This window comes from Propithecus coquereli, unplaced genomic scaffold, assembly GCF_000956105.1.
Source record: "Propithecus coquereli isolate 6110/MARCELLA unplaced genomic scaffold, Pcoq_1.0 Scaffold65, whole genome shotgun sequence".
Classification (NCBI taxonomy): domain Eukaryota; kingdom Metazoa; phylum Chordata; class Mammalia; order Primates; family Indriidae; genus Propithecus; species Propithecus coquereli.
Genome location: NW_012152507.1, coordinates 7,997,784 through 8,023,760, shown reverse-complemented (window position 1 = coordinate 8,023,760; position 25,977 = coordinate 7,997,784). Strand labels below are relative to the sequence as shown.

Below are 25,977 nucleotides of genomic sequence, written 5' to 3'. Positions count from 1 at the left end.
AATACTCTTGTGAACAAACAGAATGACATTTATTGTATTTCTATGATGATATATGTGAAATGCTTTGAAAACTGAAGTGTCACCCATATGTAATGTATTATTATTACTGCTATAATGATAGTATGTCCACTGAGTTTCCTTGTGATTTAATTGAAAATATTTATTACTGTTGAATTTAAAAACAGAAAAATGCATGTGCTTATCACTTGATTTGTTCTCTTATTTCTTGTATTCAGATTTTCTTATGTCTCCTTTAAAGCATATGGTACTAGAATAGATACTATACAGGTTGCCTAAATTTCTCTTTCACTGTGAAAGAGTCACAATGATTAGTCCAGATTGTCACTTTAAATAATTACACAATACTCAGGATGATACTTCTATATTGGAAGTCGTCTGTCAGCAGTTTTTTTAATGGAAGAAAATGGTTAATGAATGAATATTCAGTATTATTCCTCAATGTAGTCAAAGCAGCTAATAGTAAACACATTTTGGTATAGTTTTTATAATTACAAACTTTTTCACCTATGTAATCATAGCTGTTTCTCATAACAGCCCTGTTAAGTTGGTCCTCATTTGACAGATAAGTAACTGACGCCCAGAGAAATAACATGATTGTTCAGTGTCCCTACTTAGAAGGAACTGGAGCTTGAATTTTGACTCTGAATGCCATGTTGTTTCTACTGCCCAACATAAATCATAACATGGAAGTGTTGAAGTTCCATGGGTTATACATTTTGCTGTTTAAAAGAAATTTTAAATGTTGGAAAACTAATCACAGGTTCACCTTGTCCAGCCAGCCTAATTATTCAGTGCATACTTCTCTTTAAAAGTCTGACTCACTTCTACTCTGAAAATACTTAAATGAAATGGTATCTTGGATAAAAGTCTCATTCTCAGCATGGCTACCAGTCTGTGTTGCCTAAAATTATTTGCATGTTTAAATGTTTAAAAGAATGGTAATTATGGTCTTTAGAAGTATATTGAACTATATCAAACTATATCAAAAATGTACTATGTGATATGATACAGCACAATGTATCATTCGAAATGTATCATCCGAAAAGTCTCTATCCTTTCTTAGTTCTCGGTTCTTTAGTTGTGATTTTGCTTTTTGACTATGACTTTAGGTGAGTCACTTGATTTCTCAGAGCCTTGATTCTCTTATCTGGAAAAATAGGTAAAATGATAACTTACTGTCCTGCCTTTACCAAGATCATTGTGAGACCCATATGTGATGATTGTTTATGATGATAATAATAAAAAAAATAGCCAAGACCTATACAGGGTGTGGCACAGGCACTGTTTTAGGCATTTTACATATATTAATTCATTTGATCCTCATAGCAATTCTGTGAGGTATAAGAATTGTCATTATCTCCACTTTATAGATGAGGAAACTGAGGCACAGAGGGATTATGTAAATTCCTCAAGGTCACACAAAGTGGTTGAAATCAGAATTCAATACTGGGCAATCTACCAATCAGAGTTGGTAGGATGTGTGGAGGTAACATGTATGAGAGCACTTTGGTGTTTGTAAAGGGCTGTGATAATGTAAAGTATTATTACTTTAAAAATATTTTAAAAGAAACTTTTTCTCATCTTTATCATACAGATGGAGAAATATGACAAAAGCAAGTGAGAAAAAACAATGTCTTTTTCTGGTTTAAGATTTCTAACAACCAACTAATCTGGTAAATAGAGAACAGTATTCAAAATTACGGAGGGACGTCCTTGGTAGGCATGGATCACTGAGTGATGCCAGTACTTGAATTTTTAGTTTAACCTTTCTGGGCTAGAAAGAGAAAAATGTTGAATGCTCTTCTTTTCCTACTGAATGTTTTAAATTAGTGATTTAAAAAAAAAAACCCCAAACAAACCTCCATTACCTTCACTTACATGCCTTTGAAGTTTGGGCACAAAAGTTATACCTCATTACATTGAAAAGGTAGTAACAAATTAATAGTAATCATCAGTTTTGCCTGTCTTGGAAAAACAAAAACTATCTATCTAGATGCCCAAAAGAATGGATAGATGACTTCCTAATTTTAATAATAAATTTAGATTTGCATGCTGGGGTGAGAAAATTACATGAGAGAGCATCTATTAAGATACACATTTCCATGTGTTTTCTGCACTTGTTCAGGTAAAAGAATTGGTTGAGCAAGTGTTTATCAAATAGATCAATTCCCCTCTTTTAATGTTTCTGCCCTTATACTTGAATTTTGGATGTGTTTGTTTTTGGGCATTTTGCTTTGAGCTCTAATAATCTGACCAGTTTTCAGTTTAGTATGACATTTCTCTCAGTTAACTGATACATAAAGAACTTTTTCCCTCTAGGCTGCTTATGAATCCGTATGTTTTAGTTTAAGCTATCATCTGAATTTAAATAAGAGATTTTTGAAGGGATTCTGAGAAGCTCTTTTAAGGTGCCGCTGCAGCTGTTGTGATTGCTAGTGGGAGTCATGGTCCTTCTGCTCTCTAATCCTCACCCCCATCTCCCATGTACACACTCATTTTGACCAGAATACTTTGGCTTTTACTTGTTTATTTAAATTTCCAGATAAGATCTTTGAAGAAACAATACTCTGGAGGAAAAAAAGGACATGTGTATACTATTTTCTATGCAAACTGGTTGTTCAGACTTGCTGCTGCATTATCACTAATATGCCGTGTTTTTTAGTTTAGGAAATATAATTGATAGACCTGGGGATAAATTGTTACAAATTTAACTGTATCCAGGGAAACATGTACCTTAGAACTTTGGGATTTTCCAAACTAAGTGCCATCATTCACCAGTTTGAAAACTCTTCCCAGAGCTCAAGTCCCCTTTGTTTCTCTGAAGAATACAAAATGTTTCTCATTTCTATCACTCAGATGCCATGATGATAAGATCATTTGTACCATCTCTTTTATCCTATGGATTGGTTAAGTTAAAAATGCAGAGTTCTGGCATAGCATTTTAAAAAATAATTTAAAACTATAAATTTATTTATAGTGGTTGTTTTTCTGTTTTGGTGATCCTGCAAATATTCTCACAATCAGTCTTTTGTGTCCCAAATGCTTTATACACACTGCAGGCCTTTTATTAGTTTTTTAAATAAAATTTTCAACAGAATGACTAATAGAGCATGAACAGTGCTTATGACACTGTAGTCCATTGTGTAAGTACTGAGAACAAAATTTGCATTCCTAGAAAAGCTTGTTCACAATCAGAATATAGAAGGCATTCTTTAATGTTCTTGGGCAAATGTACTATGTATTTGCTCAGGGCATTATTTACAAAAAATAGTTTTTAAAAAGAAACTTTTCTTTCCATGGAATACTGAAGAAAAATTGAATTGGCAGTTAAGAGTGAAGCATTTTAAATAAGGCAAGTGGTTTAGATCTTATTATAATGACCATGGTCAGTAGTGACTGGAAATACAAGACATGCCACCTCTCCTCAATCCTGTGGAGGCATTTGTTTACTAGAATATGTGAGAAAATACGTGACTTATTTCCAAGTTTCCAGGTTGTTTTGAATTAAGAGTGTATACTGCTGGTATGTTTATCTGCATCTCTAATTTTCAGAAATACTTTTTTACTTTTATAAGAAATGTTTTTATTGAGTTATGAAATATTAGATTAGTAAAAGTAGGAGGAATATAAATATATGTATGGCATCTGTGAGTGCATGGATTTTATTTTCTGTTCATTGTTGTGAAGTACCTCCAAGTATTGGTGTGATTGACAGTAAAATAATAATTCCATTAATAGTCTAGCAAACCAGTGGAGCAAGAAAAGATCAGTACTTTGCTAATGGTTACATTGAAAATATTGGCAGCGAAATGGGTTTGTGATTGAAGTTTTGGGTCAGTTTTCTGCTTAAATATATTAAAAGTTAGGATATATTTATGTGTGTGTGTTATGTGATTTAAGAGTTAACTAAAACTTTAGGTTCAAAAGTTTGTATATTCAGTTTTCCTAGTGTACATGAAGGCATTTTACAGTATAGATCTAAGTGAAAAGTACTTTTAGGGCCAAGTGCTTTGATTCATTTTAATTTAATTAGTGGATTCCTTCTTAAAGGTAGACCCTTATTTCTGATTTCATCCGATTTTCCCTTCTCAAGAGGGTATTGTTTTCCCACAATGCTATTTGCTGAACAATTTCTACCAGTTCATTGTTTAACACTAAGTACTTTGTATACATCATGCCTTTTGATGCTTATTACAATCTTATAAGGTATCATTATCATTTTATAAATAAAGAATGAACTTAAATTGAGTAACTTGCCTGAATTTTTATTTGCTAAGTGGTGAGTCAAGTCAGCGTGGCTCATATTTTCAACCACTAAACACTTCTATGCCCATGTTCTGTGTTCTCTTCTGTGTTCCCATTGCATCCTTTGTATCTCTTCATTCATTCCCCACTGTGCTGTCCTGAGATACCTACGTATCTGGCACCTTCATTAGACTATAAGTCTCTTAAAGACAATGAATCTGTTTTCAACTCTATCCCCAGTACATAGTATATTGGTGATATCAGTAACTCTTTGTGGAAGGGATGGGAGTGTAAAAATAAGAAATGAGATTTAGGATGTTCCTGCTTCTGAAATGGAGGGGAAGATGGGGGAAGCAGGAGGAAGGAGGAAAGATGGTTGAGGCCTTTAGTTGGAAGTGGAGGTCCTCAGTCTCCATCGTTCCAAGGAAGCTGAGGTGGTACTTTGTGGTGTGGGAATATTTGGAGGTGATAAGTGAACACTTTCTGTCTGGAAACAGATTTCTCTGCCTTTGCAGCATTAACAGGGATGCTTGTAAGTCCAGTCGTATTGAGTCAAAGAGTACTTCCATAAGTAGATACCAAAATTCATTTGTTTAGACTTAATTTTCTTAATTTGCAAGTTTCTTTGGAATGTGTGTAACTAAAAAAAACTAAATAAAACAAAATGGAGAGTGCTTTATCTTATTTACTGATATGATTTTGAAAAGCACATATTGAGTAATTCCTGTTCCCCTACCACTGATTAGTTTGTGTAATTCTGTTCACCTAAATGCTATACTTTCAAATAGTAGAACTTTTGAGACCAAAAGGGTAGAGCATTGCTTTTAGGAATAGTGTAGCAAAGGAAAAAAACTTTTTGTTATAATAACAGCAGACTGGTACATGTGTGGGAATGACTAAGAGTCAGATGATGAGATTTCTGTTTTGATCTTGTGGTGGAAAGAAAACTGTGTCACTCTGGCTGAGATAGTGGTGGGCTATTGGAAAACAGAGGATGACTAGTGCTGTACTGTATTATGCTTCTTACTATAAACCTAAGTTCTGTTCTTTCATAGGTATGTGTATGTGTGTACTCCTTTGGTTATTTTGTAGAACCAGAAGTTAATATTTAAATAATATTGACTTGATTCTTTTTATTTAAGAATCAAGAATAATATAATTTAGGATAGAATGAGTGGATCAAAGAGAGGGGAATCGTAGTGAGAGTGATTTCCCATTTAGAAGGGCCATGGCTCTGTGAATTTGGATAAATGCATTTGTGAATGTAAATTGTTTGCATTGTCATGTAATCTTTAACTGCCCTTTCTAATGTTGATAATGAATCTGAATTTAGTACATTAGAATGTAATTGTAGTTTTATTCTAGGGGATCTTTTGAGCCTCTTGGGAAAGGGAATCTCTACATAAGTAAGTATAAGTATAAAAAGTAATTGGTATTTTTAACAAGAGTATTCCAGAGTACTGGTTGTACTGTGATCAATTTTGAAGTTTTTGAGAAAGCATTTTTTATGTAACAACTTCATTAATTTCTGAGGGGTGTATTTTGTTTATAAATATTTTTGACGTGCCATACTTTTCTGAATAAAGATGTTAGTGCTGTTGAGGGGAGGAATTATGTTTTGCCTACCCTATGATTGTTTTTGTTACAAAGTACACTTAATTCCCCAATGTTCTGAATTTTTTAAATTACTTTCAGGTTATCCAGTGCCTGCGAATTTTCTATTTATTTATGGGATTAGCTATTTGAGCCTTGTGAGTGGGGTTTTTTGTACCTCCATAAAGGATATAGGAAAAGAAGGGCATTCTAAATGGGGGATTAAATTATAACTCTAGCCTTCTCATGTGGAATGCATTCCTTGTTTCTTGTTGTCTAAAAACTTTAAAAATATTTATAGGAAATGGGCCTAAAGGTAGTGACTGTCTTTGGTAGTCCATTCTTAACCCATTTCTGAATCCATTTGAGCTTTATTTTCTGCAGGGAGCATTCCCTCCCTGCTCGGTCTCAACTAAAAAGAGAAATGTTTTCAGGGTGCTTATTATCTAACTGGGAAGATGTAACATACACACTCTACTACTGTTGTATTATAAACTTACTGGATGAGTTCAGCAATGTGAGTTAGTCAAAAGGAGACCTGATTCTGTGTCTGATTTTATATATGTATATAAAATTATTATTTTTCATATATATATATATTCTATATCTGGCATTGCTACTGATTTGACATCATATTCCAAACCATTTACTTCACTTCTCTGGGCTGCACTTTACTGTAAATAAGGGCGGTTTCACTAGAATGATCTTAGAGGTCCTTTACAGTTTAATATTCTATAATTTACTGATTGGCTATCAGAATAATTGGCTAACTGATGATTATACTTGCATTTGAAAGGAACAATTTTAAAGAATATTATTTGGTATAATTCTGAGTACTGTACAGCTTAGTGTCATTGTAAGGTATGGGCAGTAGTCAAGCAGAGTGAGAAATAAGGCTGGAGAGAGAGGGTGGGGCCAGCCAGTCAAATGCTTTGACTACTAGTGGCTATTTGTGAATGTGGGACTGAGAAGACTAAAGATACAAGTTTGAAAATCATTTGCACAGAAGTGATAACTGAAGTTGTGGGAATCCATGATATTGCAGAGGGAGATGAAGAACAGAAAACAGAGACAAGGTCATAGCTTTCAAAAATCTATATTTAGGGGGCAACTGGAAGAAAAGAACCTAGAGAAGGAGAGAGTAAAAAAGAAAGCCAATAAATTTTAATGACAATGGAAACTTAGAAGAGAATTTGAAGAGGGAGGTAATGACAACAGTATCAAATAATGCAGAGAGGTTAAGGAGGGTGAGAACCGAGAGAAATAGGGCCCCTGAATTTGTTCCTGAGGTCATTAATAATATCCAGAAAGCAGTGTGAACAGAGTATTTGAGGTTAGAGTTCAATTTGAATGTTATTGATGATTCTTACATAGATTTAGATAATCACTATTGAGATCCTACTAAATGCCCAGTGTTGTGTAAAGTTTATGTACGTGCATACGTGTGCACACGCACGCATACACACACGCACATCCCTACACCCCTCTCCCAAAGGAGCCTGGACGGGTCAGAATGAAGAGCACAGGAGGAAGGACTGGCTTTGAACCTGAGAAGGGACATGTCATCATCTAAGATGGGAAAGAAGACTGGGTTTGGATGGGGAAGAGTTTACTGAGGAGGGGGTAAGAAGTTCAGGTAGTCCAGGCCTCAGTGCCTCAGTTTTTTCATTCATATCAGGTTAGTGCTTCTAAAATATTATACAGACTGTCCACATAGTAATTAATTTAACATATTTTATTAATCCAGTGGAGTTTTCTCTTATTTTTCTTGACCACTCTGTAATATTAGATACTGTTAACTACTTATTTTGAAACACTTGCTTTGGCTTTTACTAAACTTCTCTCTTGATTCTTCCATCTCTCCAATCATTTGTTTTTCAACACTTCTACTTCCAGACTGTATGCAAATGGATTAAGTTGTATTCACTCTATCTCAAATCTTTTCTTGCTTTAGATCCTGTCCCTGGGCTATGTAATTTTATAGATGTGATTTTAGCTATCACCTAGCTGTAACCTGTCCAGGGAATGTCAAAACTGTATTTCTTCTTGCTTAATGAATTTATCCACTTGGATATTTTTCGAGAACCTGAAATTGAATGACATCAAAATCTTTTGCATTATTTTCACATACCATATCCCATTCAAATTTGCTCTTCTATATTTCCTATCTTTGTCATTATGTGGCTTATTTCAGTTGTCTATTAAGTGATCTAACTGCTTAGATCACAATAAGCTATTAACTCATCTAACTTCCTCTAGAATTTTTCTCCCAGTCGATGCTCCATAACCTGAGCAGAATATCTCTCCACTAAAACTAATTATTTGACACTTCTGCTCAGAATTATTTGATGGCTTCCTAGTGTCTTCAGAATACAATCTAAACTCTTAGCGTGGTATCCAGGTTTCTTCATAATATCCCTAACCTTTCTTGCCTCCACCCCTGCCATGATCCACAAAGCCTAATCACATAGGTTTCCCTAAATGATCTATTTTTGTATGCTGTTCTCTGCCTGGAATGTTTTTAGTCTCATGCTTTACTCTCAAATCCTACTAACAGGTCAATGTTCAGCAAAAATGACAAATTTTTCAAGCCTGCCTCAGATTTTTCCAATCACATTTAGTCCTTTACTCCTCTATGCTCCTGTAGTATTTTTTTTTTAACCATTCTTACAGCATTCATCATAATCACATTCATAGATGGTTAAACAAGAGATTATATAGTTTGGATACTTGTCCCCTCCAAATGTCGTGTTGAAATTCTATCCCTAGTATTGGAGGTGGGGTGAGTGGGAGGTGTTTGGGTCATGAGGGAAGATCACTCATGAATGGCTTGGTGCCCTCCCCACAATAGTGAGTGAGTTCTCACTTTATTAGTGCACATGAGAGCTGGTTGCATAAAAGAGCCTGGCACCACCTCATCCCTTTTTTGCCACATAACACGCCCGCTTCTCCTTCCACCATGATTGGAAGCTCCCTGAAGCCCTCACTAGAAGCAGATGCTGGTGCCATGCTTCTTGTACAGCCTGAAGAACCATGAGCCAAATAAACTTCTTTTTTTTATAAATTACCCAGCCTCAGGTATTTCGTTTATAGCAACACAAAATGGACTAACACAGGAGTATACCTCTCCATGAGGCTATAATTTGGGAGCACATCTAATATTGTTGTATCACCACATGTATCTTCCTAAGGCACCCATCCAGCCCTGAGTAAGCAGTAAATCAACTTTGCTGAATGAATGAATGAATGAACAAATGTATGATCAGGTAAAATCTAAAATCCATTGGCCTACTATTGTGTCTAGAGCTACACATTTCCCTATGGATGCCTTGCTGCTACCTCAGTTTTAAAGACTCTGAGACAAAAAGCAGCAGCTCCTCAAATGACCACTTTTCTTCCTTACTGCCTAATTTGGCACACTAGTTTCTCGGTCAGCAAGACTTGGGATCTATATTTTGACTCTTCCTTCTCTCTTGTTCATCATATCAAGTCACCTGCCAAGTTTTATTGATTCTGTTTCCACGATGTCCCTTGTGTCCACTTTTATTTCATTCCAACTGCTAGTTTAGGCTTTCAGTACCTCTGACTTGAGGAAGTCTGTTAATAGATTTTCCTGCTCTTATAATCCATTCTTTGAACCTATTGTTAAAATGGTCTTCCTAAAGCACAGAAACTTTGAGTGGGTTCTCATTACTTACAGCACTGAATATCAGCTCATTATTTAGCACTTTCTATGCTCTAATCCAAACTTACCTTTTCAGGCTTATCTCTGTGCCTTATCAGTACCCTATACCCCAACCAAAGTGGTCTACCTCTTACAATAGCTTTAACATGCCCTGAATTTCCCACTTCTTTGTTCTTTTCATGCCATTCCTTTGCATGGTGAAATTGTTGGGAAGATGTTGAACCTCTTCTATCTTCAAGCTAACCTCAAATGCTACCTCTTTCATAAAAGCCTTTCTTGAGCCTCTACATTAAAGTTGTATATCAGCTTTTCAGTCTCTAAACCCCCAAGTGCTTTGTTTTTCTGTCACTCATTTATCATATTCTATTTTGTGTTATATTTTTCTTGTGTACTTGTGTTAAGTACATTGTAGCAAAAGCCCACCAAAGGCATCAAGCAACCTGGTCATATTTATCTCTGTATCTCTAGGAGTTCCTACAACAGTAGCGTCTTGCATATAGTAGGTACTCAAGAAAGTATTGGTTAAATTAAACTGAGAGGTAGGATAACCACAATAATATGTAGCTGCAGGGAGATGAGAATTTATACTATAGATAAATATAGATAGATTATAGAATGAGAAAAGACCATTTTATTTTTGTAAGCAGGTCATTAGTAATTACAGAAAGAGCCATTTTAGGGAATTGATTGATAGAGGCAGAAGCCAGATTGAAAGGGATTAAGCAGTGAGTGGGTACTGAAAAAATGGAGGCAGTGAGGATAGACAGTTTGCTGAAATGTAGAAGGTGGCCAAACTCTAAGATACAGGATATGGCCTGGAGATTTGGGAAGAGACTTGTGAAGGAAAACCATATGTGGTATTTGAAAGAAAGATGAGTGTGCTGTCAGAAATGTAAGTACAAGATTACTCCAAGTCAAGCATTTCCATTTTTCACCTTGGCAGACAAGTGCTCCAAATGAGTCAGGCCACTGAAGTTAATAACCAGCTCCAGTGTGCTGAGGTCACAAGGTTAGAGTCAGTGTGTGAATCACAGAATAAGAAGCCTTGTAAACATAACCTTGGACACCAGCAAGGGTGATGTCCTGGAGTCGATTGAGTTTATATTCATCTGTTCCAGTTCAGTCTGATGGAAATATTTATTTAGAGTGAAGAGTTACTGAGCCAACCATACACATATTGTTAAGGGGTCTCTCTCCCCTAAATTATTGCAGGTATATTTTGAAATGTAAGACATTCAAAGGAGAATCACTGCTTAGCTAAATTAGAATATTTGTCAAATGTATTTTAAAGATAGCTACACTTTCTGGTAAAATCACTTAATATAAACAATGAAAATGTTTAAAGAAATTGTGGCTTATATTTTTTGATACGAATGTCATTTCTATTTATCTATAAACAAGGATGTTGAATTTACACAGTGATAGCCCAGAGCTCCTGAAATAAATGTAATTGTTGGATTTAGTTTTCCTTTGACTCTGTTATACATAAATACTCTCTTAAAGACTTTATTGTAGGAACACAATATTGAATTTATTCTATTTAGTTTTATGTATCTCGAGATTCAAGACTAAGATGGTGATTACATAATTCAAATATTTTAAAACTATTAAATATTTCAAATATGAAGCTATTATATTTTAGCATACATGTGTGTGCGCACGTGTGTATATATGTAAACGTTTAGTCAATTTAATTTTTCAATATTCATCTAGATACTGTGTGAATGTTATAAAAGGTAGAATACTCATTTCAGAAGCCCTGGACTGCATTAGAACTAAAAGGGATCATCTAGGCCAAGGTTCTTAACCTTAAAGTCTGACATTGTAAGCAATTCAAGGAATAGCTTTCATGAGATTCTCAAAGAGGTCTGTGACCACCAAAAAAGTTAAGAACCACTAATGTAGTCCAATTGGTACTTTTTCACTAAAAGAAAGTGTAACAGGGCGTGGGGATTAAGTAACTTGGCCCAAGGATACTGCTGTTAGCTAGATAGGACTGAAATCCTGGTTTCTCAATTACCAACTACTTCTCTTTTAACCATCTAGTGGAAGTAACATAGTCAAAAACCGATTATTACCAATTGTTTGAAGATTGTCATTCTTTTAAGACATAGCCTCTCTAAAGAAATGTTTGTCTCAGTATCCTAGAAAGTCTTTTAATGGGAATGGGACATAATATATGGTATATAAAATTATATGCACACAATAACTCCAGAAAGAAAACTAGGCTTTCTGTTTATCTTTCTTACTTTACCTTGTGTGTTCTGGTCATGCCTCTGATGAATTTGATTAGAATAATCCAGTCTTTTGACCATTCTCATTCATTCTTTCGTTAACTTATTCAACAAATATTTCCTGATTGTCTACTCTGTGCCAGGTACCGTGCTAGGTCCTAGGAATAGAATGTTGAACAAAAAGGGCATCGTCCCTTCCTTCTTGAAGTTTGAAGTCTTCGGGGACATAGGCATTAATCAGATCATTTGCAAAGATATGTAAGAGGAGACTGTGGTAAGTGGAAAGAATGAAAAGCACAAAGTGCTATGAGAGTGGCTACCAGGGTACTGGTTTTGTGTGGGGCATCTGATTGGATTTGCTTGAGGGGGTGATGTTTCAGTTGAGAATTAAAGTTGAGAAGGAGTTTAGGAAAACCGTAATCTCTAGCAGAGGGCCAGTTAATTTAACAATCTCAAAGAAGGCCAGTGTAGTTGGACTGGGGAAAACAAGGGGAGATGCACAAGAGGAAGCTGGAGAAGGAGGCAGGGATCAGATTGTGTAGTGACTTGAGGCTACGGTAAGGTAGGTTAAGGTATTGATCTTTATTCTGAGAGCATTGGGGAGCCATTGAAGGATTCGAAGCAGGGAAATGACATAGGCTGTTCCTACTTAGGGGCTGTTATGAATAATGCTGTTACGCGCTTTCATGTACATGTCCATGTTCATTCATGTGTTTTTATGTATGGAAATAGATTTTCATTTCTCTTGAGTATATACTTAGGAGTGGAATTGCTGGGTCATATATTAACCCTGTATTTCACCTCTTAAGGAACTGCCAGACTGTTTTGCAAAGTGCTGTACCAGTTTACATTCCCACCAGCAATGTATGAGTGTTCTAATTACTTCACATCTTTGCCAACACTTGCTATTGTGTTTTTTTGATTATAGTCACCATGGTGTGTGTGAAGTGCTATCTCATTGTGTGCTCCTTGCCTTTTACTAGCCAGGCTTTTAAGCTTGGCATTTAGGATTCATGAGATTACTTTTTTAACCCTTTATCCGTACAGTTTAAGTACATAACTTATTATTCACAAAATGTGCCTTATACTTTCTCAAGTTCTTTATTTTTATTTCTTTTGTATTCCTTTTTATGTGTGTGCTTATGATCTGCCTTGATCTGAGCCTCACATTCCTTAAAGGCCCAAGCTCAATTTCTTCTATTTTCTTCATTTTGTCACATTGAGCCATCTGAAATAGTTGATACTTGACCATTTGACCTATAAAAATAGCAATTTCAAGTGGTTAAACATAATACATTACTTGGCTTCCTTTAGTTGTAATTATTACCATTTCTTTTGAGTTTTTTTCTGCTGGCCCTTGTTTATACCTCTCATGATATTACTAATGTGCTTACGTGGTATAGTGTCTCTTATTGGGCAGAAATCGCAAGTGCAGAGGCTCTTCCATAATCCAATGTTTTGTATATAAAAGGGCTTAGTAATTGTTAAAATTTATATGCACTATATAATGAATCAGTATAAACATAGCTATAACTGAGTACAAATGCAGAGATTCTTGAAATGACTAGATTCATTGGAAGGAACCAGTAAGAATAACTTAGGACCTTTTTTGTGGAAAATGAAACTTTAATTGAGATTTTAGGTGGCAAAAGCCATAGTTGGTCAGAAGAGAAGAGCATTTGGAGACTAAATTAAAAGACATTCAAAGCAGAAAGTAAGAGGAGTCTGATTCTCAGGGACAGGTTTGCCTAGCTGGAGTGAAATGTAAGCTTGCGCTAGGATTAGGTATCGTGGATCTTTGGGGGAAATCCTTGACACTTTGAAAGCTGTGATTATGAGATTTAATTTGATTCAGAGGCCATTGGGTGCTAGTGCAAACATCATCATAATGAATGCAAGTGCTAAGAAATTGATGGAGTGATCCTTGAAAAAAGTTATCCTTGTAGATTTGAATATATTAATAATCTATTAAAAAGAGCTGAGACTGACATGCCTGGATGAATGTAGGCGTGAGCTGATTTTGGCTATACTCAGCCAAGGCTTCTTGAGCTAGAGAGAGAAGGTGTGAAAATGGGAGAGAAAAGTTATATTTAGTGTGAAAGAAAGGAAGAGAGGACAAAAGGAAGATATAAACTGTGTTTTACAGAAATTACCTTGTGCGATTGGAGTATCTGTCGAGTTGGAGTAAATAGTTTTGGGAAATGTAGTTTTGTAGAAAACTAATAGACAAAATGAACATTTAATTTCTACTCATTTTTTTCAGAGAAAGGTAATTATTGATGATGTAATCGTGTACCCTTTTTCATGGACAGTCTTCTCCTTTTTAGTATTTTTTTTAGAAGTTTAGAGCTTTCTTTGTATCCAAAGAAAATAATTTCGGGCTATCCATTTAAAACTGGAGTTCTTTTACTTCAGAATTTCAAGAGAAACGCTTTTGATAACTTTCATCTTTTATGACAGATTCATTTTGAAACTGTATTTACAATGCCAAGACATATCCTTCCATGTGGGAATAATATTTATTTTTATAATACTTGCAACATAATACTGTCCAAGAGGCATAATTTCTTATTTGGTAAACATTAGGCCACTAATTACACTTCTTGCCTCCCATCTTATGCCATTATAATTTGATTTAACAAATCTGACTTTGAGGGGTAATACAGGTGTAGTAACACTCAGTTACCATAAATAATAATAGCTGGATGTGCCAGGTATTCTTTTTTGAACACTCTGAATGTTTTGGTGTGAGAACATGGGGAAACAATCTTTTGTGGTAAAGAAAGCATATTGGAATAGTAAATAACAAAAATATGAGAAAAGGAGTTTGTAGTTGAGTAAATGCAATAAAATGTTACAAGTATTATGATAGAAATATGAACAGAAGGTACAGTAAAGGAAGAAGTAGTTATGTCTACAAGATGGATGAGACAAAGAGAGCATGGAAGACTATGAAGGACATTATAGCATGGTTATCAGAGGTACAGAGGCATGAAATGGCTAAAGAATTTAGGGAATCTGCAAGCCATTCCCAAAGGCTCCTGATGAGTGAGAGCTATAGCTGGATATATAGAACAAGAGCAGATCATGGAAAGCTGAGTGTTGCTAAGGTTTGGGCTTGATTCTGTAGGCAATGAGGAGTCACCGAAGATTTAAGCAGGAGAGTGATATGATCAGATCTGTGTTTTTGAAAGATCACTTTGGTATTGGTTCGGGATGATATATTGGATGAGTAGGAGAAAGGAGACAATTGCAGTAGTCCAGGGAAGTGGTGTTAAGACAGTAAAAATAGATCCTGGCATAGTGGCTCATACTTGTATTCCCAGCGCTTTGGGAGGCTAAGGCAGGAGGATCACTTGAGATTAGGAGTTTGGGTCCACCCTGAGCAGCATAGCAAGACCCTGTTTATACCAAAGGGGAAAAAAATTAGCTAACACGATGGTGCACATAGGCCCAGCTACTTGGGAGGCTGAGGAGGAAGGATCACTTGATCCCAGTTGAGTCCAGGAGTTAGAGGTTACAGTGAGCTCTGATTGCACCACTGCACTCCAGCATGGAGGACAGAGCAAGACCTTGTCTCTAAAAAAAAAGAAAAAGCAAAAGAAAAGAAATTTAGGATGGAGAAGGGGATACAGGACTTTCAGAACTTTGGATTTGTTGGATGTGATAGGTTTGAGGAAAAGATGATTATGGTTTAAAACAATCACTTGGAAATGGGAGTGTCACTGAGCACTGTGCTGGGCCTACCTGATGTTTCTGAGTGTTAAGTGGCCCCAATCTGAAGATTTCCTTCACTAGTAGCCAAGCTTTAGTACTGGAGAAGGTAGATGGTTATATTGATCCATATTTAGGAATTAGGGTAGTTGTGGCTAATGGTTAAGGATATAAGGACACTGAGACTTAGGAAGGCAAATAAAATGGGCAAGGGAGAGCAGTGAATCATGAAGGACAGTGAAAAATGGAGAGGTTATCTCCACTAGATTGAAGATCGGGCGAACGAAAAGTTACGAAAGTGAGATATGTGGAAAGGGTAAGCACCTGATCAGAGATTAATTTCCTTAAGTTTAAGATTATAGAGGCAGAGTAATTCCCAGAAATGATAAAGTCCGGGATGTGACTACAGATGCACATTGCCTAAGTGGGAATGTGGATGAATGATGTCGGAATTGAGGGATTTTGAGCTATGTCGTTGATAGTTTATCGTATGGACAGTAAAATTCCCATGATGATGGCAGTTTTGTAGTAGAAAGAAATGTTGGAGAAGAAAGTGAGCCAGATGACAAAACCTTTAGCGAGTAAGGAGGCGTGATTAAAATGTAGGGAGATGATAGTAACATGGAAGCTGTATACTGAAGAGCCCCTCAGAGGAAGAAGCCTTTTATATACAAAGGTGGAAAAGTAACACTAGTGTAAAAGCATGTACTAGTAACACTAGTGTAAAAGAAAAGAGTCTACTCGGCAGGGAAGTGGATTCCTGGGAGGGATGTCAGTTGAGGTAGAGGGGAGAATTCTGTTGGAAGATGTTGGGGAGTGAGTAGTGGTGATTATTCACAGTGGAATAAATATGTCAGTATAAAGCTTAGGAAGAGAGTTAGTAGTTGAAGGAAGACTTGGACAGAGACGGTGCATGGAGGAAAAACATAGTAATATGGTAATGGACATATGTAACAGAGAGTTGACTAGGTCTGGCATTTTAAGGAGAAACTTAGGTTGGCAAGTATAACAGTAATATTTCGATTGACTGTAGGGAAATTTGTGGTCCTAGGAAATCTGAAGAGCAAAGTGGTATTGGTTACTTAATGAGGTTACTAGACTGCAGTCTTTGCTCCAAGTTCAAATGCCTTGCCAATTATAAGACTCTTACTCTCTAGCAGTTTATAGTTTTAAAAGGAGGTGACCATATAACTGAAGTTCTCTTGTCTAATGTATACAGTGTTAAGTACAATTATAGACAAAGTCTATGAAAGTATAGAAGACTGAGTGTTTAGCTCCAGCTGGAAGACCTGAAGAAGACTCCTTAGAGAAGCTAGTTTTTTAACTGGGTCTTAAAGGATAGGTAGGATGTTAATAAATACATTGGGGTAAAGGAGCATTCTATTTTGGAATGGCATGAAATGCAAGGGCATGAATCTCGGGAAATACAGAGCTTATTTGTAGAACAGTTCATGAAAGTTAAACAGAGAGAGCTTGACTTCAAGATGAGCAAGGGAGAAATGGAAAAAAAGCAGTGGAAATTAGTGTGTTGTACCAGTAGCCATGGTGATCAGAAGCACGCACAGAGCCAATATGACAGAAGAAAAAAACAACTATGAAAAATAGGGGTCTGCATTACAGCATGCCTGCGGCCACCTTCAGTCAGAGTAGCTGCTAAGGGCAGCACTTCATGTTTATGCCAGGAGAATTTTCACCAGTTCTGCTGGTCTCTATGTGTGTATGTTTTCTGCCATAATCACAAGAACAGTACTATGATATATCCCTACTCCTGTACCCCCTCCAGCTCCTCATTGTTTGCTTAGAGTTTAAAACCTTTTGTAGACTGGTTATTTTGAAGTATACATTAGTACTTACTCAAATATAACATTATAGATCATAATATCTACCCATGTTTATGTGTGTCTGAAAAGAGAAGTCAATAATTAAAGGCTATTTTACCACACTTTTGCTTGAAAAACTGATTCTTCAAATCTGAGACTGCAAAGTATTAGTTGCAGTTCCTGGATTTGTTTATTTTATTCCTCTTAGATTTATTTACTTTATACTTTGGTTCTAAAGAGCCATTTGGTTTCTTGGTGCTACATGCTACAGTAGTCTTCCCGTCAATATTATTTTTCTTGATAATAAAGTACCTATAATTTCAAATCATGTTTTATTGCCTTTAAGAGTTTTTTCTGTTCTCTTAAAAGGTCATATTCATATAAAGTAGCACTATACATTTGAACTTTCTCCAAATATGCTTTATAGGGTGTTGATTGCTATGTCAGAATTGTGTTTGTATAGAATAGAAAACTCTATTACAGTAATTTTAATAATTGAAGTTCATTTATTTAATTTTCATTTATATAGTATTTTATTTTTATTTTGAGATGGGGTCTCACTATATTGCCCAGGCTGATCTCAAACTCCTGGGCTCAAGTAGTCCTCCCACCTCCGCTTCCTGAGCTGCTGGGACCATAGGCGTATGTCACCTAGCCCAGTCATTTATTTTATATCATGGGAATTCCACAGTTAAAGAGTTGTTGGTCCAATGATGCTTTAAGGACATAAGCTCATCCTGTTTGGCTCCCTGTCCTTAGCAGCCCAGCACATTGCTCATGTTTATAAGGTGGCTACTGTATTTCCAACCTTTACATTCTTATTTCAGGCAAGAAAAAGTAAGAAAGGATAAGGACTGCCCTGCTGTTTCTGCTCCTCTTTATAAAGAAAATAAATGGTTTCTATAACCATTAGCAGACTTCCCACTAAATCTCACTGACTAAAGTTGTGTCACATGTCCCTCCTAGCCACAAGAAAAACAAAAGCAAGCCTGTCATCTTGGGCTGGGCACAAACTGCCCTGGTCAAAGTCAGGGACAAAAAGGGAATCTGTTTGGAGCAGAAAGCTAATAGTATCTGTCAAAGTAGTGTGCCTAAAGTTTATTTTAGCTGTTACTTTAATGCAGATGGCATTTCATCAATCAGAAGTTAGCTACCAAAAAAGAAAAGCATTATCAGCCTATCCATTTTTCTTTCTTTACATTATAAAACTAGATAGTACAGTTTCTTATGACTGCTCTTTTGTATAATATTATAGGTTGTTGGATATAAACAAATAACCACATATACTTGGAAATAGTAAATAAAATAAAGGGGTGTTTGCATTTGAAAAAAATACTGCGATACATTCTCGCTGGAATACCATTTTTCATCCATTGAAGTTAAGTGACAATTTCTTTTTTGGGCAAGTGATTTTCACATTGTATAAATAATTTAGTTATTGTTATAGATAGGTTTATAATCATTTATGATGGATTAGTTTATTTTAAAACTAAAATGTGGTTCTCAAATATTATCACAACCCAACATGAAATATTTCATCAGAATCTAATGAAAAAATTTTGAGTTTTGGTGTAAAGGAGACTTAATATGTTGGATATGGAGCTATAGAAAAATATATTTTTGAAATCTGAACTTTAAGATTTAATTCAAAGTGTTTGAGGTTTTTCCACCATTGATTTTCTTACCTTAAATAATTCTAATTTTCTTTTACTGATAAAAGGAAATGATATCAATCATTCAGTTTGTGGCATGTTGTCAGTATGTTTTTTAATTTAACAAACATAATACATGTTAAAAGTATACACAGATACTAAAGTAGGTTAACAGTATACACAGACACTGAAGTACGTTTTGTGGAAAATAAAGAAATAAAGACAATTCTTGCTCTTGGGGCACTTAAAATTTAGTGAGTGAGACAAAATGTGCATATTTGGAATCAGTAAACAATAAAAGACAGTATGTGATCAAGTATTGAAAGTTTTATAGCAATTTAAGAAAAAGTAACTGTAGAGTGTGATAACTTGGTATAATAGAAGAAGTAGATATATGTCAGGCTTAAATATCTTATTAGTCAGGCTTGTTAAAGTATAGAATTTGATATGGTAGGAAGATACCAGTTACCATGACCGGCCTTTCTTTCCAGCATCATCTATTGCACATCGAGCGCTGTTGAATTATTTGTAGTTTCTCAAGTGTTCTATGTGTTTTGATACTTCATACCTTTGCAGCACCTTTTGTTTGTTTTTGGAATTTGCTTACCTGTTTGTCAGCTCTACGATTTCCTATCTTTCAAGACTCAGTTCAAATATCATCTTCTCTGTGAAGTCTTCCCTGAACTTCCTGGCTAGAGTTAGCTGCTTCCTTTTCTTTTCTCCCCCAGCTGTATGTGTTTACATGTTGTCTGTGTGTATGAATGTATGTGTAGAGTCACTATCACATTGCACCATTTATTTACTTGTCTATCTTTGCTGCAAGCTCGTGAGCTTCCTGAACATGAGGACTACATCATATTTATCTCCAAATCCCAGTGCTTGATGTAGTTGTTTTGTACATTGGACCACTCAATGAATGTCTTTTGGATGAATGAATGGATGGATGGATAAAAAGAAGGAATTAGCCTGGATTGTTCTCATGAGTTTTGGGAAAGTCTGTACAGAGGAAATATGGGTGGTAAGAACACTTGACCCACCCACTGCAGGAATAGAGAATTTGTAATATCAGCATTTAAAGATAAGATTAAATAGGCAAAGTAGGTAGCACTACTTGGCAATGGAAGTTTTAATAAATAATGGAGTTATAGTAAATAAAATGTCTGAAATTGGTCTTTAAAGCCCTCATTTTTCAAACATACTGTACTTTTATATTTTGTAGTGCCTCCACTTCTCATTCAGAGAATTCAGTGCATACAAAATCAGCTTCTGTTGTATCATCAGATTCCATTTCAACTTCTGCAGAGAACTTTTCTCCTGATTTGAGGGTATGTATATTATTTTAAAACTTTGATGAAGTACTTTCTGTTAGGTATTTGTGGCCAACACTATGATATAACCTTTATTTATTTATTTATTTAATTTTTTTTGAGGCAGAGTCTCACTCTTTTTGCCTGGGCTAGAGTGCCGTGGTGTCAGCCTAGCTCACAGCAACCTCAAACTCCTGGGCTCAAGCGATCCTCCTGCCTCAGCCTCCCGAGTAGCTGGGACTACAGGCATGCGCCACCATGCCCGGCTAATTTTTTTCTATAGTTTTAGTTTTCCAATTAATTTCTTTCTATTTTTGGTAGAGACGGGGTCTCGCTCTTGCTCAGGCTGGTCTCGAACTCCTGAGTTCAAGCAATCCACCCTCCTCGGCCTCCCAGAGTGCTAGGATTACAGGCGTGAGCCACCGTGCCCGGCCTGATATAACCTTTAATTAAGCAGATATTGATAGAGTGTTTTCATAGACTTCAGTCAATAAAATAGATCAGGCCAGCAAATTTGGAATGCTTACTTATTTGTAAAAGAAAAATATGTAATTTATCTCTATGGTTGATAACTTATGTTCTTTGCCAAAAGATAATTAATAAATTTCTTTATGGTATGAAATATTTTCATGGTTACTTCAATAATGGCCAATAATAGCTAACATTTATTGAGTACTTACTATGTGCCAAGCATTGTTCAGAATACTGTACATGAATTATCTCTTGTAAAACTCTACCAATTCTGTCACCATTCTACAGATGATGATAAATTCATAGAGACTAAGTAACGTGCCAAGGTCTCATAGCTAATAAATTCTATTGCCAGTGTTCCAGCCCACGCAATCCAGTTCAGGAGCTAAGTCACTTAAACACTGTGTGACAGTTCCTACACATCTCATTATAGTTTGTAAGTATTCCTCCATTTATTAAGGGTCTTGTTTCTGTGAAATTAACCACATCACTGATATCTTGTAGCACTTTGTACATTTCTTGATTCATCTGCTTTTCTACAACCCCTTGCCTATAAATGATCGAGAAAAAGAATTTCATGTGTGGTGCTAACCCTTTAACCTTACTTCATAATCTTTTTTTTTTTTTTTAAACAATAGACATTTATTTCTTATAGTTCTGGAAGCTGGAAAATCCAAGATCAAGGCACTGACAGATCTAGTGTCTGGTGAGGGAGGGTATGTCTTCACCTTGTAACATGTTCACATGTAAAGAGCACTTCAGATCTTTTTTCCTGTTAAATGGCTGCTTTGTTAGTGGTTACACTTACACAATTATAACTAAAGCATTGTTTTCATGAATGAAGTCATTTGCTGTTAAGCATATATTGAGAATACATATATATTTTTCATCCATTTCATTTTCAAAATAAAATTCCACAAATATAAGAAGACAAGTTAGAAACCTCTGTGAAGACTTTTGTATATTTACATTACCTTTTGTGAAGTTTCATAAAATACTAGATTGGGTATAACATGATTTTAAACATCAGTAAAAACTATAAATGCTTGCTTTTATAATCTGGATATATGTTGTGCTAATTATGAAGTCTTCATGATATCACCAGCTTGAATCTTGAATCATAATGTCCATTTAAGGCAGGGTTCATTGTTAACAATAATGGTTACAAATCTGTTGTTGCTTCTCCTTAACTTGTTACTCTTTAAAAAATATATAGGTATCTAAGTTTTGCTTATTCATTACATTAATAAAAATCCACTAAGGGCCTATAGACTTCTTGATAATTTTGAAATGTTTTGGACTACTTCTGGTTAGATCTTATTAGTTAAAAATGTTGTTGTTTCTAGCCACATACTGTGACTGATAAAGAACTCATACTAGGAATGAAGAAATGTCACTTTTGCTACTTGCCTATACATGCTTTATTAATGTTATTTTCTACCTGTTGTTTCTTGTCTGGGATGTTTTAAACCATTTGTGTATTCTTGTGAGGATTTAGTTAAATTACTTAACTAGACATACATGTGAACTGTAATACATTGCAGGATGCTGAAATTGGATAGGTAAAGGTGGCCTCTCCACTGTCAACCTCCCTGCATATAAAACCCCTTTATTTCCTCAGGACACCATAAATACCATAAATAATGAGTGAGTGGCTTGCATTTGGACAAACTGAGGGCCATAATGTTATTCTGTATATAAAATATTATAATTTAAAAGAATTTTATGAGATGAACTTTTTATTTTAGAACAGTTTTAGATTTACAGAATTACAAAGATAGTACAGGTTTATCATATCCTTCACATCTAGTTTCTCCTGCTATTAACATCTTACATTTGTGTGATACATTTGTTTCATGTAATGAATCAATATTGATACATTATTATTAACTAAAGCCCATACTTTATTCAGATAGCCTTAGTTTTTACCTAGTGTCCTTTTTGTTCCAGGATCCCACCCAAGATACCATATTACATTTAACGTAATGTTGCCTTAGGCTCCTCTTGACTGTGAGGGTTTCTCGGACTTTTCTTGTTTTTGATAACTCTGTCAGTTTTCAAGAGTACCGGTTAGCTATTTTGTGAAGGTCTGATGTTTTACCCATTGTTCAACTGGGGTTATGTATTTTGGGGAGTTAAGATCACAAAGGTAAAGTGCCATTTCATCACATTATATCAAGGGTACATACTATTAACATGATTTATCACGGTTGATGTTCACCTTGATCACATGGCTGAGGTAGTGTTTGGTTTTTTTCCCCCTGTCAAAACTCTTTTCCACACTTCTCCCTATATTGTACTCTTTGGAAAAAAGTTGCTATTCACAGCTCACACTTACGGAGTGGGCAGTTATTCTCTGCCTCCTTAAAGTTGGAATATCTAATACATTTTTTGGAATTCTGCACAGAAAAGATTTGTTTCTTTGTCCCCATTTTTTGACTAATTTAATTATTTATTTCGTTATGGGCTCATGGATATGTATTTTATACTTTCATTACAATCCAGAACTACTTTATTGCTCATATTATTCCAACTCAAAATTGAGAGTTCTTTTAGTCAGCTCTTGTGTCCCTTTCCTCTATGGAAAGTAGTATGGAGATACCTCAAAGAACTGAAAGTAGACCTACTATTTGACCCAGCAATCCCACTACTGGGTATTTACTCAAAGGAAAAAAAAGACATTTTATGAAAAAGACATTTATACTTGAATGTTTATAGCAAGCAGAATTCACAGTGACAAAGCTGTGGAAATAACCCAAGTGCTCATCAACACATGAACGGATTAATAAAATGTGGATATATGTATACCATGGAATACTACTCAGCCATAAAAAAATAGTGAACTAATACCTTTTGTAACGACCTGGATGTAACTGGAGACCATCCTTTTCAGTGAAGTATGGCAAGAATGGAAAAACAAATGCCACATGTATGCACCACTAAATTGGAACTAATAGATCAACCTTCATGTACACATATGGTAGTAAAATTAAGTGGAAATCAGGTGGGAGGAGGGGATGGGTAAATTCACACCTAACGGGTGCAGTGCACACTATCTGGGTGATAGACGCACTTGTAACTTTGACTCAAACTGTACAAAAGCAATTCATGTGACCAAAACGTTTGTATCCCTGTAACATTCTGGAATAAAACAAAATTTTAGAAAAAGATCATCCCCCTGTAAGTATAATAGGAGATAATATTATGGGTGGGGTGATCATACATGAAAGTTTGTCTAGAATAGGCCTCTTTTATGCTGGTTGTTCCTTCAGGTTAAATGTGATACACAAGTGTCCCAAATTATATGACTACCTTAGCACTAGGTTACACAGGGAATCTGTTAAATTTATATATCAATTCTATGCTGCAGGAGTTGTTTCTGTATATCCCTGTTAGTGCCTTGCTAATTCAGCATCTTTCACAACTTAGCAGGACTCTCAGGGAATTTTATTAGATGAATGAACAGAGAGCTGTTAAATTAAGGAGAAGATGGTTTTAGACAATAAAGGTTTACTGTCCTTTCCATAGTAAGGTGCCTCAAGGGGCAGAGAAAAACAGAAAACTAGTATGTTAGGCTACTTGTCACTCTATTTCCTCATTTTTGAAGATAATCTTTAATTGTTAAGTATATATTTGCTTGATTTACAGTCTTATTTTCAATTTTCTGAGGGAGATGGATGAGTAACATTATATTAAAAACGCAGCTTGATTTTAAATGTATGTGTGCCTTTTTTGTTGGGGGGTAAGGTGGGGCGGGAGAAGGTATGTGCTCCTAATAATTGAAAAATATCTAGCCTGCTACTATGGTAGATATTTTTACATGCCTCGTCTCTTTTAGCTTTCGTAACAATCTTGTGAGACAGTTACTATTATTTCCATTTGACAAATGAGAAACCTAATAGAAGGGGTGAGTTAAATTGTGTTCTTAACAGCACACAGCTAAGTGTTGCCCTTATTTTGTCTCAGATCAGTCATACTCCTGTATATCACATTACCAAGAGACATTATCCTCCCATAATTTTGCTGCTAAATTTCTTCAAATGCTAAGTGAGATTTCTTAATAAGGAATATCTTTTATACATTTTGGGGGGATGGAAATAGTGGGTTTCAATTTTACTTTTTTAATGAATGAGAAATGCTTTTCTAAATAATCAGAAAAAGAGGATTTTGTAATAAAATTGGATTTCCTCTCAATTTTGTTGATTGATGATGTACTGTGTATACCTTTAGCAATCATAAAATGACAGTGTGTTAGTTAATTATAGGTGCAACTAACTGCAGACAGCTGTGTGTTGCTTTTTACTGACCGTGGTTTGGCTCTGTGTGCATTGAGGGGTTTGGTATAGTATTTCTGAAAATCATCATTCACAGATGATTTGAAGTTGGTTAACCTCTAGGCTTCCGGTTCTCCACGTGGCCTCATTGCTTTTCCCTGCCCTGAGTCTTCAAATTTTATAAGCTCCTTTAGTAACTGCTTTTAAGTAGAAGTGTGGAGAACATAATGCATTGAAAGGCTAATACCATTTCATTAAAAATATTGTGTAGGTTTTCTGCTATAGGTACTGTAAAATGGCACTTTCCTGAAAAGATAGTATCTTAGTAGATTAACAGCTAAACGTGAAAGTCTTTTCTATTAAGGATTTTGTATTCAAACAAGATTTGTTGCCTCTGCATCAATAAAGCAGAATGGAAAATTCACTGGGGATGGAACTAGTCTTGATATCTTGAACTTTTGTTTATTCAAGTAGACTTTTATTTGTATTACTTTTTTGCCTTGTTGCTAGCTTTGTTATGGAAAAAAGTCTTATACAGATAATCCAGTAGATGTGTTTCTGAAAAATTTAGCACAAATCCAAGCTTTTTAAATTGAATTGTGCTTTTCTTAGTTACATAATTAATAGAGTGTTTTCATTTTGCTTCATTTGTTCTTTTTTTTTTGAAAGTTAGAGATTAATTTATTGTAATTTTTTTAAAAGTAACATCTTCATTTATATTTTTACATTTTTTTTTATTTCAGCAAATTATGGGTGTACATATGTTTAGGTTACGTGTGTTGCCCTTGGTTCCCCCCCCAACGAAGTCCGTGTTTCAAATATGTCCATCCTTCGGGTAGTGCGCATTGCCCTCCTTGTGTATACAAATACCCCTCCCCTCCTCCCTCTTCCCCCCTCCACCCACCACCCTCCCCCTTCCCCAGCATCCAATAGATGTTGTTCTGATATGTGCATTTATGTG

General features: G+C 35.5%; 1 protein-coding gene across 2 annotated transcripts in view; it reads left to right on the top strand.

The window, feature by feature from the left end:
• Positions 1 to 25,977, top strand: part of MTMR2 (myotubularin related protein 2) — a 97,049-nt gene that overhangs the window by 11,932 nt on the left and 59,140 nt on the right. For both annotated transcript variants that reach the window (XM_012660073.1, XM_012660072.1), the window contains one exon: positions 20,184 to 20,289. Coding sequence is in view for 1 of the 2 variants with exons in the window: in XM_012660072.1 (XP_012515526.1) it covers positions 20,184 to 20,289 (106 nt within the window). In the remaining variant the exon portion in view is untranslated. The remainder of the gene's footprint in view (positions 1 to 20,183; positions 20,290 to 25,977) is intronic.